The 15,046-nt window shown below is 35.3% G+C and overlaps 2 protein-coding genes across 2 annotated transcripts; both read left to right on the top strand.

Moving 5' to 3' along the window:
- Window positions 1-90: 90 nt before the first annotated feature.
- LOC120629517 (major facilitator superfamily domain-containing protein 10) lies at window positions 91-11,593 on the top strand. The gene is made up of 8 exons (XM_039898466.1): window positions 91-244; window positions 711-1,133; window positions 6,025-6,183; window positions 7,107-7,289; window positions 7,746-7,992; window positions 8,935-9,126; window positions 9,624-9,761; window positions 11,337-11,593. Exons 1-8 carry the CDS (start codon window positions 242-244, stop codon window positions 11,426-11,428), a joined length of 1,437 nt encoding a protein of 478 aa, XP_039754400.1. The 5' UTR covers window positions 91-241; the 3' UTR covers window positions 11,429-11,593.
- A 1,372-nt stretch (window positions 11,594-12,965) lies between these two features.
- Window positions 12,966-14,430, top strand: LOC120629518 (protein chibby homolog 1). Its single transcript, XM_039898467.1, has 2 exons — window positions 12,966-13,173; window positions 14,050-14,430. Exons 1-2 carry the CDS (start codon window positions 12,990-12,992, stop codon window positions 14,256-14,258), a joined length of 393 nt encoding a protein of 130 aa, XP_039754401.1. The 5' UTR covers window positions 12,966-12,989; the 3' UTR covers window positions 14,259-14,430.
- The last annotated feature ends 616 nt before the right edge of the window (window positions 14,431-15,046 follow it).

Raw genomic sequence — 15,046 nt, forward strand, 5'->3', positions numbered from 1 at the left:
GCAGAAAAGTTGTAACTGTGGTGCTAATTTTTGATAATTCCTCAGACGTATTTTACTCTGTGATCAATTATTTGTCTGTGGTGCTATTGGTGTGTTTTTTTTCTAAATGAACTCAAACATGGAAAAGTGAAAGTTTTTCCGGAGGTGAATCACAAATTTATTTTATTCGTATTGTCTAAATGGCTTCAGATGCGCCACGACAGGAAGCAAGACTGCTAGTGTTATATTCATTTTTTTCACAATGGTATGTTTATTCACAAGTCATGTTTTTATTATTTTTTTCATTTTATGATTTCCATAGCTTTTTCATCTGCACTTGGGGGAAATATCAAATTTATTATTTTTTTAAATGCCAGGCCGACGAACGTTCGAATCCTGTCGGTTCCGAAATTTTTATATGCATTTTAAAAATTTCATGCTTTTATTGTATCCAAATATACCCATATTGTTTTAAAATTTTCTTACCTGGACTTGTTTAAATATTGAAGAAGGTACCTAAGAAGGAGATTTGTGAACCATAAGAAAAATTTAATAATAATTGTAAATCTAAAAATTCCTTTTTCTGAACCATAAGAAAAATTTAATAATAATTGCAAATCTAAAAATTCCTTTTTTTTTTTTTTGAATGTTTCTATAGCTTAGATTGAAAGATTTTAGGAATTAAATGTCAAGTAACTAGAAATTATTTTAACTTAATATTTTTCTTTTAGGAACTACTACAAACAAATGGTGACTTGAGACATAGGGGAGAAAAATTAAAAGAGAGTACAAACATAAACAACAATGAATTAGAAGTTAAACCTGCCATGAAAACAAACAATGGAAAAGTTCTTGGACTGGTTTTTGTTTCTTTATTACTAGATCTCCTAGCTTTCACTATGATATTACCTTTGTTGCCATCCCTGTTGGACTATTATGATAAACAAGAAGGAAAATCAAATACTTCGTACACTTCATTGCTTCATGCGGTGCAAAGTTTTCAGAAATTAACGGGGGCGCCTGATCGTTTTGCTTCAGTACTATTTGGAGGTGCACTTGGATCTATGTATAGTTTCTTACAATTTCTCACAAGCCCAATAGTAGGCAGTCTATCTGATGCCTATGGAAGGAAACCTATGCTGCTCATTTGTTTAGTAAGTATCCATTGACTACCAAATAGAGTAAAAGGATTATACATAAAATTTTACAGGCAAGCTTCTGTTTTCATTGTTTTTTATTTTACTTAAGAATATTAAGTAGCCAAAAGGAATAAGCAGCATATCCTAAAAAGAGTATTAAATTGTAGGTATCTATAATGTATTTATTCTTAGGTGAAAGTTTTAGATTGATTCATGAACCATTGCTGTGATTTAATAAAAAATATAAAAGTATGGAGCGTTAAAAGTACAATAAAACAATACATTCTGGGTTATTCTGTAGTTTAGACTGTCACTAGTGTTTTACAAATTAAGTTATATTTTAATTGGATCAGTTGATCCTCTTACTCCTTATTTTTTATTTAATTAGCAATTTTAACACAGAATATGTTAGAATCCTCAGTACCTAAGTAGTTCAGTTGAACTGATAACTGAATGGTCGTGGGTTCATTACTTGTTGGACTTCTCTCATATCAGTTTAGGTGTGAGAGAGGAGAAGGACACCTGACAGAAGCAGTCTTTCATAAAATTAAATTTTATTCAACTCCTAACCACATAATAAGTTTACTTTACCTGACCAAATAATAAGTTTACTTTACCTTATTTTCAACATTTATCAAATTTTATTAATGATGAACTGACTTGTTCTTATTTATTTATTTATTTTTCATTTATTGTTTGAAATAAATCTACTTTACACCATTCAGTATCAAATGAGATCTAAGAACTTGCTATTTCATTGCTGGTGTCTTGGAAGACGCAGCTCAATTAGACTGGATTCTGTGCTAGAGCTAGTATGAAAATTAATATATATTCCTGAAAATGTCAAGTGAAAATCACATTTCAATCTTATTAATTTTAGCTACATAAAATACGTTATTTTTATAGGTACATCATATTGCAGACTTATTAGTAAAGTACTCGAAACTATATATTGCATTGGATAAAACAGCTTTTCTTCAATAATTCTAAACTAATTTTAAAGTTTATTGATTATGAATAAACAAATAAATCTTTCCTTTCATAATATTACTAGTTGTTGTCTGCCTTCTTCGTCCACGCTTATTATGGTTTTGTATAAATCCTATGGGAACCGTGTTTTCCTGGGATATAAAGTAGCCTTTCTTACTCCTTAACATAAAAAATTGTCCCTCATTGACATCCTAACAAACAAACAAACAGCGTAACCAAACATATGTTGGCATAGAAATAATTGAAAGGAATCAGAATAAAGGAGATCTTGTATCTTGTTTTGAAATAGTGCACTGTTCTGTAATTATGATCAGTGTCCTCCTGGCAAAGTTTTTCTACTTACCACGCGAGCGAAGCCGAAGCCGCGGGTAAAATTTAGTAATTTTATAATCATAAATTTTTATCAAGTAGGTCCTTTTAGGTAACCCTGAGAGATGATAACCAACTTTTATCTTGTCAAACAATAAGTATTTGTGAACATTTTGTAACAAGTTTGTTCACATGCACCATGAATTCTTATTTTACTTATAGTATAGGATCCCGATATAAAACGACCTTCACCGAGATGGTTATTTGATAAAACGTATTTTATATTTAACGATAACAGGAATTCGGGACAGATTTTTCGCAAGCAACCCTATACCATCGTGTTCATAATTAAATAATATTTATTTTAATTCAATAATCAGACTGGTGCAAAATGCTAGTATCGATTTCCCTGATTATACCTGGCTACCCGAGAGTTGTGACCGGAAAAGAATAGCAAACCTAACGTTTGCATATTCTATGGGCTTCATACTTTCGATTGGTATAGAATTTGTCTAATAATCAAGCCGGTGAAAAGTAAAAAAAAAATTTTTTTAATTGTTAATTAATCATATCCTGGACTGAAATTTGTTACACAACCCATGTGCAATATGCTCATTGTCATATTAAATTGAATATAAAACCTGTTTCATCAAATAACCATCTCGGTGAAGGTCGTTTTATATCGGGATCTTAGATTATTAGCTGAAAAAGACTGAAATAAGTATGGCAGTTATATTATTTACCTTTAGCCAAATTACTTGCTGACTGACTGACTGACTGCCTGACACACTCACTCACTCTATCACTCACTCACTCACTCACTCGCTCACTCACTCACTCGCTCACTCACTCACTCTCTCACTCACTCACTCACTCGCTCACTTACTGAACACTCACTCACTCACTCGCTCACTTACTGAACACTCACTCACTCACTCACTCACTGAACACTCACTGACTGAGTGACTGACTGGTATGCGCACGTTTTACGCTTAGACTACATAATCAGGTGCGATTGCAGGATAACTTGTAGCAGAATAAAAAAGAAAAGTTATTTTCGTGCCTAATTTAATACTATTCAAAATTATATAGTCTTACTGTCTGTAACCATCCATACTGTTGTGCTCAGGTATCAAGGAAAACGATTAGTTTCAGCATAAAAGAAACACCCTGTAACTTCTTGAATGTGAATGTTATCCTGTAATTCACTAGTTATTTTAGATTAATCCACAATTATTTGCTAAAGGAAATTGCATACAACCTGTTATTTAACATGTTCATAATTGAGTATAAGCAAAAAAATCCAATATCCTGTGTTTATATCATTTACAGCTTAAAGGTGTGTAAAACCTTTCCTGAACTGAAATGCCAGTAATACAGACAAAAATAAGAAGTTATAGTTCTGTGACGTTCATCATAAAATTTAATTTAGGCCTTAGATTACTTAATTTTTTTTAGATTTAGATTACGTATAATATTTAAAAAAAGGATAACATTTAGCATTCAAATAAAGAACACAGTTACCACAAACATGTCTTTGACTCCCTCACCAAAATCCTATTTGAAAAACCACGTATAAATTTTACATTTAAACAAAAATCTTTTTTAAATTTTATGCTTTAAAACTATGTTAAGAAAAAAAGTACCACATCTCAGAAAATATTAAATAGTTTAAGAAATGTATCCAAAAATTATACATCGCGCTAACAAGGTTTTGAAATAGTCATAAGTATAGGTACATCTGTTAGTTATTTAGATAACACTTTCGATGCGTATACATTACATAAAAATAATAGTATTGTGTGTGATGTTGGCGATAGCTATAACTTTTTTGTGATATTTAAACACGATCCTGAATCTCTGGTCTACAATTTATTTACGACGTTGGCATAGATCACTAATAAAAAGACTCAGATAACTTTTTATTAGTAATCGATGCCGACGTTGGTCATTGTGGTGTACGGACTTAATCCCACAAATTTTCCACTTTCAGTATATACAGTGGCGGATTTGTAGTCCTAGCCGCTCTAGGCCCCAGGCCATATGCCGCCCGTCTCACCAACATCGTTACTTACGTACTTCACTAACTTAGATACTTCATTGTCCAGTAAAATTTTCCATCAGTGTTTTTATTTTCTTCGCACGATTTGCCGCCCTTAATATCTGGCCGCCCTAGGCCCGGGCCTACTGGGCCTTAGGGCAAATCCGCCTCTGAGTGTATAGGTAGATAAAGATTATTGTCTTTTTGATTATATTAACAGTATTTTTGAGATATAATTTCAGTTACAAGACTGGATATTTCTAATTATGCTTCAATCAATAAAGTATAATAAGTTTATGTTTATTCATATGTTTTTAAAGTAATTAAATTAATGGATGAAGGACATGCTTGTTTAATCAAGTGGATATTGGAAAATGTTAAGTCATATTTGACTTACAGACATCACAATTGTTTTAAAATTACGCTCATTTTTATTACAGTTAAATAGTTAAAATAGTTAAAAAAAAATATTTTTATTACAATTACAAAAAAATCCATAGCTATAGCTAATCTATATTAAACTAGCCCCCTGCGATAACTATGAGGTGCAGCACAAAGTTCCTACATAGCGTATACCTTCTAATAAACTTACAGAAAAAGCATATTGAAAGTCAGGGCCTCAAGGCTGCGTTTACAATTATTGTGTACGTGGTATATACTTTTCGTTACTGATCGACCACTGACGCAAAGAAAATAGGCATGATGAGTAATTTTAAAAAATTGCCATATTATGTTGGGAACCATCTACTATATCTAAAAATATCATACTTTGCAGAACTTGTTGATATAACTTGGCAGGGCGTCATGGCCGTACTGTTCCATAGCTTAAGATTATTGATTTTGGTATAGATACCAAGAAACTTAGCAACTGATAGTTTGAAATCATAAAACACTTGATACAACCAGATATTTTCGAAGTTCATGCGGTACAAAATTATGTTTATAAAGACGTGACGTCATAATTTCGAACTCTGCGTTTCACCTGTTATCTAGCGATAACATGTTGCAGTTATATATATTGATAATAAATACCAATCTAATTTCGAATATAAATAAAGATATGTTTTTCATGATACATGAATCTTAAATCTTTACTTATACAATATTTTACCGATCTTTTATTATTGTCATCGTGCCTATTGCAATAGCAGACTTGGGCCCTAGGCTGGTTGTTCCTGACGCGTTTAAACCTAGCGCGTACCGAAATGGTAAAATCTTTTAGCTCATTAATATTAGTAAAGATATAATTAAGCTTACTGTATATTGACGGCAGATTTACGTAATGGGCAACGACTCTGCTTTCTGAGTCCAAGGCTGTGGTTTCGATTCACACAACTGGAAGATTTTTGTGTGATGAATATGAATATTTTCAGTGTTTGGTTGTTTATCTGTATATTATAAGTATTTAAGTGTACCTATACTATTTATAAAAATATTCGTCAGCCATCTTAGTACCCGTAGGACAAGCTAAGCTTACTTTGGAGCTAGATTGCGATGCATGTATTGTCGTTGTATATTTATTTATTATTATTTATTAATTGATATCTACTGTTTTTCTTTTTCTAGTTTGGCATAGCATTATCTCATGGACTTTGGAGCTGTGCAAGCACGTTCAGTGTATTTGTTCTTGCGAGGTTCATTGGAGGTCTGAGCAAAGCAAATGTAAGCCTTAGCATGGCTGTTGTTACTGACGCTTCTGACGAAAAAACTAGGGCCAGAGGGATGGTAAGTTATTGAGTAATTTTCATGTACACCCTAAAGCTCAGGTTAATGGGTTTTTAATGCAATTTCAATCAGGGCTGGCTGGGGCAAGCTGGGAAAATACCCAGAGCGGCAGAAATGTGGGGCCAAATTGCTCTCTAGGATGCATACAGTTATAAAAATTACTTAATAAATTTTTTTGGATTACGTTTGTAAACTGTAAACTTCGGCAATATTTTTATGGGTGGTGTCCAACGAGGCTTGTATAAAATCACATCTTTTGAATACGTGATAGTTTTAAGGGTGGCGAATATTAATTTTGCCTGGAGCTGTGACGTAACTTGTCGAATCTCCCCTGTCCCTGCATGCGACTTACATAAACATGTACTTTAATGGCTGGTAATGGCAGAATTTATTTTGATTTGACGTGTATTATGTATTATTATCTCCCCTTTTTGCACACTGTAAATATACTCCTTTATAGTTATTTACGAAAGTAAAATACGCTCAAGGCCCAAGTGTTGTAAGAAAAAGTCTAATAAAAATTTATCAGGCACTGACGATGAATTACCGCAGTCTTTGACTTTAGGCTTTATTGCATTTATAGTTCGATTTAGTTTAGTTTGTTATACTTAGTGTTATAGTTTGCAGTTCTGAAATTTAAATTCTAAAATTTCTTTATTCACGTAGGCCTATCACAGGCACTTATAAAGCGCTCATACATATGTCTCATTGTCATGTGATGATGATAACCACATTCGTTAGCTTAAAACTAAGATACGAGGGTTCCAAACGAGTTTTTTTTTCAAGTTCTGACAGTAGTCACATGCGCCATTTTAATTTTTGCGTCCTAAGTCGTAATACAATGGGCCAAGGCGTAGAAAAAGAGACATTTTTTTAGGCAAATGTACTGAATGAATTACTTATAATGTAAACCCTTCTTTCAGGCACTAGTTGGCTTAGCATTCTCAGTCGGTTTCATAGTGGGCCCGCTGGCAGGAGCGTGGTTCGCGAGGAGCACCGATGTTTCCTCTGGTCTGTGGGGCGAAAGACCTGCACTGTACGCACTCTCTCTTTCACTTGCCAATGTCGCTCTTGTTATGTTCTTTATTCCTGAAACTTTGTCTAAGGTGTGTATGCTTTTTCTTCTTTTTTTTTTTTTTTACTTTATTGCACATGAATAGACAACAATTTTCGCGTAAGGAAACATTGTAAAGTAAATTTGAACTAATCTACCTTGTTTTAATGTTCAAGTTCATACGCACAGCCATAGTCATTTTGTCAGAACGCTTAATACATTTATATCTACCTACTCAAAAAAGAAGTGAGCGAACAAGGCTTTCAAATACCAAACGGAATAATGAATGTTTCTTTAATTTAAACTAACTTAGTCAAAGAGGATACAAACCCTGCGTGTTTAGCAGTACAGTAAAATATATATGTATAATATTTAGTAACGGTGAAATGTGAACATTACTCTTTGTTCTCGTATTTACTATAAACATGTACCATGTTTACTATAACCCACTTCTCCAAACTTCAACACACTTTAAAAACTAAAATAACATTCTTCTTATTTTTTTCAGGATAAGAGAGCTCCCCTTTCTCTTTCTCTCTCGAAAGTCATAGACTTCGTATCTCCGTGGCATTTATTGAATTTTACAGCAGTAAAAAACTTATCTAATCACCAGAACAAAGTATTATCTAAGTTAGGACTGATTTACTTTATCTATCTATTTATTTATTCCGGTCTCGAGTTCACAATTACGTTTCTGACGCATCACACTTTCAAGTACACTGCAATGCAACAAGGGAAAATGTTCTTAGTCATAGGTAAGTACGTTTTATTATTTTCCTAATTTCCATAATAAAATAAAAAAATCGTAGTTTTGTATTTCTACATACAACAGCCAAAAACCCTGTGCACGCATTTGGCAACCAGTTAAGTTAACTAGCTATTAACCGAATCTAGGCTAGTCACTAGTGAAGGAGATGTCTCTGAAAAAGTTCAAAGTTTGTGTTAAACGTAAGCTTATATAAAAGTCCTGTTATAGTATTCAGGATAACTTAAGTTGGCGAATTCAGTTATCGCCATCAATACACTTCTATTTTATATTTTACATGTAATGTACGCATCAAAAGTGCCATCTATGTGCCTATTTGAATAAAGAAATATTTGACTTTGACTTTGACTAAAGTAAACTGGCTGATCTATTGCTTTCATTCGCAGCACAATGAGATTCCTCTAAAATGTGATAGTGACACTGAGTAATGTAACGCACCAGTTGATATCACACATTCTTTAACAAAACCCTACAACCGGAATATTTTGACCAGCCAATGAAATGCTCTCAATCTATCTTCTACCGGACACTACAGGGCATATCCTGCCCATGTGATTGGTTTAGGCTGTAGTAAACAACGCTGGCCCGGTATGGATTGGTTATCTTTACACGTCCTTGAGAGCATTACGGGGAACTCTAAGGCATGCAGGTTTCCTGACGATGTTTGCCTTCACCATTGAAGCAAGTAATATTCTATTGCTTAAAACGGACATAACTCCGTAAAATTAGAAGTGTGTGTCTGGGAACAAACTCAATGCCCCCCAAAGGGAAACCCTTTTGATGGGATTTCTGGGATTGAGTTACCTAAGGAACCTTACCCAATATCACAATAAGGCTATTACCGCCTATTCCATCCCTACAACCCCAATATTTAGACTAATCAATGGAATACGCTATCCATCAACCCTTAAAAATTAAATAACTTTTTTAGGTCTTATAATGGCGGTGTTACAAGGCGGTGCAGCTAGGAGACTAGGATCCAAGAGCGCCGAGAAGGCGGCTAGACTCGCGTTGTTTCTTACACCACCGTCTTTCCTATGCGTCGCGTTTGCAGCTATACCCAACCCGCCGATGTTTTCGCCCCTCTTTTGGTTGTGGGCAGGCCTCGTACTATTTGCATTAGGTAAGTAAGGGAGTCGAAACTTTGTTAAGTTATGCATACTAAATAAATAAACTACAACAATACACTCATCGCCATCTAGTTCCAAAGTAAGCGTTGTTTGTGTTATGGGTACTATGATGACTGATGAATTTTTATGAATATTATAAATAAATACTTATATAAATAAACATCCAGACACTGATAAACATTCATGTTCATCACACAAACATTTTCCAGTTGCGAGAATCGAACTGCGCCAAACGCCGGGCAATAAGGAAGGCGCTTCAGAAAATTCACATAAAATTTTCAATGACGTAATACCAAAAAATTATGTAATTGTTTGTATACTCATTGGGAGTATCGGCGCGCAAGCAAAGCCGAGCTGACCTACCTACAGGCGTTGCGGTCACAGAGGGGAATCTGCATTCCTCCCATATTCTTTGCCCTGTCGGCCGGACAAAGTGACTCATCACTTATTACATATATACTATTAACACCCTTATGTGGTGTACTTCCAGCGACAGCGTTTGCGGTATCGTGTATGACTGCAATGGCAGCCGCGCAAGCGCCCAGCGAAGCGCGCGGTGCGGTGTTGGGCACGCTACGCTCGTTGGGTGCGTTGGCGCGCGCCGCTGGACCTCTAATCGCTTCTACTGGTGAGTGTAACTACTGGCTTCTTCAGTTACTAAATCAAACTAGTATACAGTACCTCCGCGTCACGAATGTTGAAAGTGTGGGTCATTTTTGAATCGATGATTGGTTAGAGTTACAACACTAATATCTTGCGGCTGTAGTCTAACGCCGTAGGTACTTATAATTCCATACGGTTTAAATCCGAGCTTTTATTGTTTGAATGTGCAATTTTTTTTTGGGAATTAATAGTCTGATTTAAAAAAAAAGCTGTTGGATAGTCTGTTTATTTCAAAGGGGTAACATAACATGGCTCATTGAATATGGGAACAGTTATTTTAATTAATTAATCATATGTTCTTTTGGAACCAAGAAGGCGAGTATAGCCTTCATTTACGTTATGCTTACACACAATGTAGTATTTCTTTTCTATTATTTTATTTAACATAGCACTGCGATCATTAGGAGCCGAACAATAGAAGTAAATCTTATATTTATAAAACAAAGTCGTGTTAGTTACACCATTTATAACTTGAGAACAGATGGACCGATTTTCATTATTTTTGATTTGTTTGATTTCTGTTAGTCCGGAACAGGATAATAAGTAAATAAAATTCAATATATTTATTTAAATTTATAATCAAAACAATTATCTAGTCGTTCATTAGTAACAAAACACAACTGACAGCGCACGTCATGTTGCCTATACCTAACCGTAAAACTGTTGATGTGACCTATAGAGAGGTTCCGGAGTAAGATGAGTTTTACGTATTGCACTTTATAAAAACATTGAGATGTCAAATATATTAAGGCGAAATGAAATTCGCGGGGACAGCTAGTAATAAATAAAAAATAAATATGCTACGACAATACTCACATCGCCACCTAGCCCCAACGTAAGCGTAGCTTGTGTTGTCGATACTAAGATAGCTGATGAATATTTTTATGAACATAATACACACATATACGTATAATATACACATAAACACCCATACACTGTAAAACATTTATGTTCATCACACGAACATCTCCAGTTGTGGGAATCGAACCGACGGCCTTGGACGCAGAAAGCAGGGTCGCTGCCCACTGCGCCAACTGGCTGTCAAGCAGAAGTAAGAGCGTGGGTAGGCGATGCGACGCGTTAAGTTGGGATATTTATTTGTATTTTGTATAGAAAAAATGTATCTGCTAAAAGCTGTACGCGGACGTCGCTGTCACTTTTGATATACTATTATTTTAGTTTACTTTTTAGTCCGGGATTAAGTTAGTAATATATATGAAGCAGTAATAGCCCAGTGGTTAGAACTTCGGCTTAATTTTCGGGGGGCCGAGTTCGAATCCCAGGATGCACCTCTAACATTTCGAAGTGATGACGTATACGATGAAGTTATTATATCACTTGCTTAAACGGTGAGATTGCGAGAAACAGAGAACATTGTGAAAAGTGAAAAGAGAAAGTGTGAAGTCCACCAAAGTGCACTTGGCCAGCTAGGTGGACTACGGCCTAAACTGGGAGGAGCCCCGTACCCTGTAGTGGGCACTGGGCTGGTAACGGGTCGATTTGATGATCATATAAGGTAATAACTTTTATTCATTTTCAGTTTACTGGTGCTCGGGCGCTGCAACTACTTACACGATCGGCTCAGTTATTCTAGTGCTGCCAGCTGTGATGCTACTTAGACTGAAAACATGAATACATAATTGATATTTTTATACCTGACCATCCAAGCAATAATATACATAAGTAGAATGTAAGGTAAATTAATTATTTATTGTATACATTTTTTACACTATTTTCAGCTTTACAGAGTTATATTTGTCTCGAATTACGACAGTATTAAATGGTATTATATTAATATTGATATATTTTATTTACAATCCCACATACCAGAATTTTGAACTACTAGTGGTTAGCGAAGACCTTGCGTTTTATTTTAAAGTAGCACCATCTAACACTAATTCAGAGTTCAGAAACAAATCATCTTTAAGATGTATAATGCAATAATTAATATTTGATGACAGCACTGATATACTCGTAATACAAAATTAACTAAGATAAAGTAATTAAAGATATTAAACTAACATTTTCGTGGTTAATAAACATTTCTTAAATATAGTTCAACGGATATATACCACGATAATAGTTATGGATTTGTCGATATTTCGACCAAGTTCCCAGTTCGAACATCCATGCAAAAGTCAACAAATCCAAAAATTTTATCGAGATATGTACCCGTTGAACTTTATTTAAGAAATAATATAAAGTTGTTTATGAGTTTATACATAGAAAGAAATGTCAAACGGTAACGGAAAGAAATCATTGTGAGAAAACCTGCATGCCTGTGAGTTCTCTTTAATGTTCTCAAAGGCGTGTGGAGTCCACCAATCTGCATTTGGCCAGCGTGGTGAACTATGGCACACCCTTCTCACTTTAAGGTGAGACCCGTACCCTGTAGTTATTTTGTAATATGATGAAATTATGATGATGATGATAAATCCATATGCTAAATCAAGTTTTAGACCTCAAACCTCAAATATTGACTAAAATAACAAATAGATTTTGTGCATTGTTCAAAATTGACGAAATATTCCAAGAAAGTTATAAGCTTTTTATAACAAATGTATTTTTGGCATGCATATTCACTAATATAAACTCTCGTTTAACTATTCATTGTTCCGAGTGTAAAGAACTCCAGCATTATATTAAAAATTACGTAAATTTAAAATTATTACAGCACTAAGTTCTACTACAGATTAAAATAATAAAGAATTATATGTACAGTTTGTCGGTCATATCAGGAGGGATCAGTAGTAGGATATTAATTTATTTATAGCCTTGTAACAGTGCAGTATGTTAATTGTTCACATTATGTAAAAAAAATAATTATTACTATCATTAAGTTTATTTATTTAATTTATTACCCTTTCAGACAAAAAAAAACAAAATCAACTATAATGCAAAAAAAGACACACTAACTCACACAGCAAACTTATAACACTCCGTTGTTTTTGCATTTGGGGCTAGTCGGGGGTTACCCAGATACTAAATCAATTAACTCTAAAGCAATTCAAGGTCACATCGTATATTCAATCAACCTATCAAAAACACATTTAGACGGCCGAACTTGCTTAATTATATTTTAGAAATCTTGTTTGCATCCTTGTTGCCATGGTAACAATTCTGATGACAACAAACAACAAGTTGTCAAAATCTATGAAAACTTGCAAACAATCTATTGCATCTAAACGCAATAATGCCTTTATTTAGTAATAAATTTTCGCCCAAAACAATCCCAGTGAGGAGACAAGATACCGCGGTATTGAAAAATGAATTCGGTAGTGATTTTGCATCGAGAGAATTATCGATAGACATTGCACCACTGAAATTGAAACTGGGTGAATTTGAACTGTCTTTCGAAGAAGGGCAATGGATACCAGGTATGTTACATTACTACTTAGTACTTATGTATTCTATAGCTCGGAGAACCGATGGACTTTGGGGGTCTTAAGGTGCTAGAATGGCGACCCCGCACCGGTAAACGCAGCGTAGGTCGGACCTCAACGAGGTGGATAGATGACATCAGGCGAGTCGCTGGAGACAAGCGGCCCAGGACGTATGATCAGCAGTGGAAGTCAATTGGTTGAAATGACTTATGTATTTTGGTAGGCTACACACTAAGGTAAATTAACAGCCATTTAACAGTGTCGTTTCAAGGCTAAGAACCTTATAATGGAAAACAAAATTAGCAAAACTATTAGCAAAACTCATATATTGGTGTCAATTATTGTTAAATATTTTTGAATTAAAAAAAATATATCGTCTACCTAAGCCTTAATGTCTCATTGCTGGAAATGTGTGAAAAATAAGAGTTTTGACCCACCTCGCTGCTCCAGGGCGAGTTGACGGGCTTTAAAGAGCTCCCCAAAGCAAGGTGGCCATCATCATTAAGAACCCATTACCAGAGCACAGGACTTAGACGAACGGAGTTCGCCACCACGCTAGTTAAGTGCTAATTGGTATACTTTACACACCTTTGAATGTTATGAAGAACTCCCAGCATGCAGGTTACCGCACGTTAAAAAATCCTCAAATTAAAAACGCACAAATCTCCGAAAGGTTAGGGCTGCTTGCGGGGGATCAAACTCGGTCATCTAGCAGGGAGACCGCAGCTCCTAACCACTAGGCTATAACTGCTTAAGCACAGGGGTGGGAAAGCGTTAATTTAAATCAATCCAGGATCGCGATCCGCTAGACAAAGCGAACTAACCGCTAGAACGAGGAATAATACGAACCATTATCCCTTAACTTTTTAGCATCCGGCAGAGCTGGCGCAGCACATAAAGAGAACATTCGCCTTAAAAAAGAATTGGAACACCTTGAAGAAGAAAACAATATGCTGCGACTGAAATTCGAAATACTACTCGATATGATGACCGATAAGACTGTAGAAGCAGAACAAGAAGTCCAGCGAGCTCAAAGTATGGGCTCATTGAAAACGAAGAGTAAAAAACAGAAGTGGTAATGCTAATAATGGACAGATCGTAGTGAAATCTAAGGAGCGTAAATCAGTAAAGTCAGTCAACTTCTTAATACTCATCGAGATTACCCGGCCGGCCTACTTTTGGCGCAGGCTGGTGGGACCCCGTACGCCTCCACACCGCACAGAGCTCTATAAGATATATTTCTGAGAGTGTGCTCAAGAACTGTTTGATCTAGTTCCCCCCTCACCTTTTTACCATCGAACCGCGAGGCACCTTAAGGATCTGCATCCCTACGTGGACGCGTACGAAGCTTTGCATCTTAGTTTCTGATTCGCACCGCAAGGATCTGAAATGCCCTTCCAGCTTCCATTTTCCCCAGCACCAACAATATCAGTACTAACAAATCAAGAGTGAATAGGCATCTTCTAGGCAAGCGCGCTCCACCTTGGGCTGCATCATCAATTACATTCAGGTGTGATAGCAGTCAATCGCTCGTCTATAAGCATAAAAAAAACAGTTGACTCACTATGGACTCTTTATATCTCTGTATATACATATATGGTAAAACTAAACACAGTATATTTATTAATCTAGCCTAGCATAAGCTGAGTACATTTTACTTTGTTTTTTCGATAAAATGGCAAATTTGATCCCACAACCCTTGCTCAGACAGGCGAGTCTGAGGCCCCATTTCACTAAACCTAGGAAACACTGAATGTTTTAGGTGATCTCAGATAATGACTAACGACGCTTTATCTATGTTTTTAATCCACGAAAACGAGGAAAATCTGAACTGTGCTAAAATCTACTAAAAATTTTTCGTTGTAAA

This window comes from Pararge aegeria, chromosome 14 (assembly GCF_905163445.1).
Source record: "Pararge aegeria chromosome 14, ilParAegt1.1, whole genome shotgun sequence".
NCBI classification, from domain to species: domain Eukaryota; kingdom Metazoa; phylum Arthropoda; class Insecta; order Lepidoptera; family Nymphalidae; genus Pararge; species Pararge aegeria.

Excerpts from the sequence above, each read along its gene's own strand:
- LOC120629518 (XM_039898467.1), top strand. The coding sequence starts at position 12,990 with ATGCCTTTATTTAGTAATAAATTTTCGCCCAAAACAATCCCAGTGAGG. Across the intron at positions 13,174-14,049 it reads AGAAGGGCAATGGATACCAG|CATCCGGCAGAGCTGGCGCA; the intron begins GTATGTTACATT and ends TTAACTTTTTAG.
- LOC120629517 (XM_039898466.1), top strand. Across the intron at positions 7,290-7,745 it reads TTCCTGAAACTTTGTCTAAG|GATAAGAGAGCTCCCCTTTC; the intron begins GTGTGTATGCTT and ends TATTTTTTTCAG. Across the intron at positions 9,762-11,336 it reads ACCTCTAATCGCTTCTACTG|TTTACTGGTGCTCGGGCGCT; the intron begins GTGAGTGTAACT and ends ATTCATTTTCAG.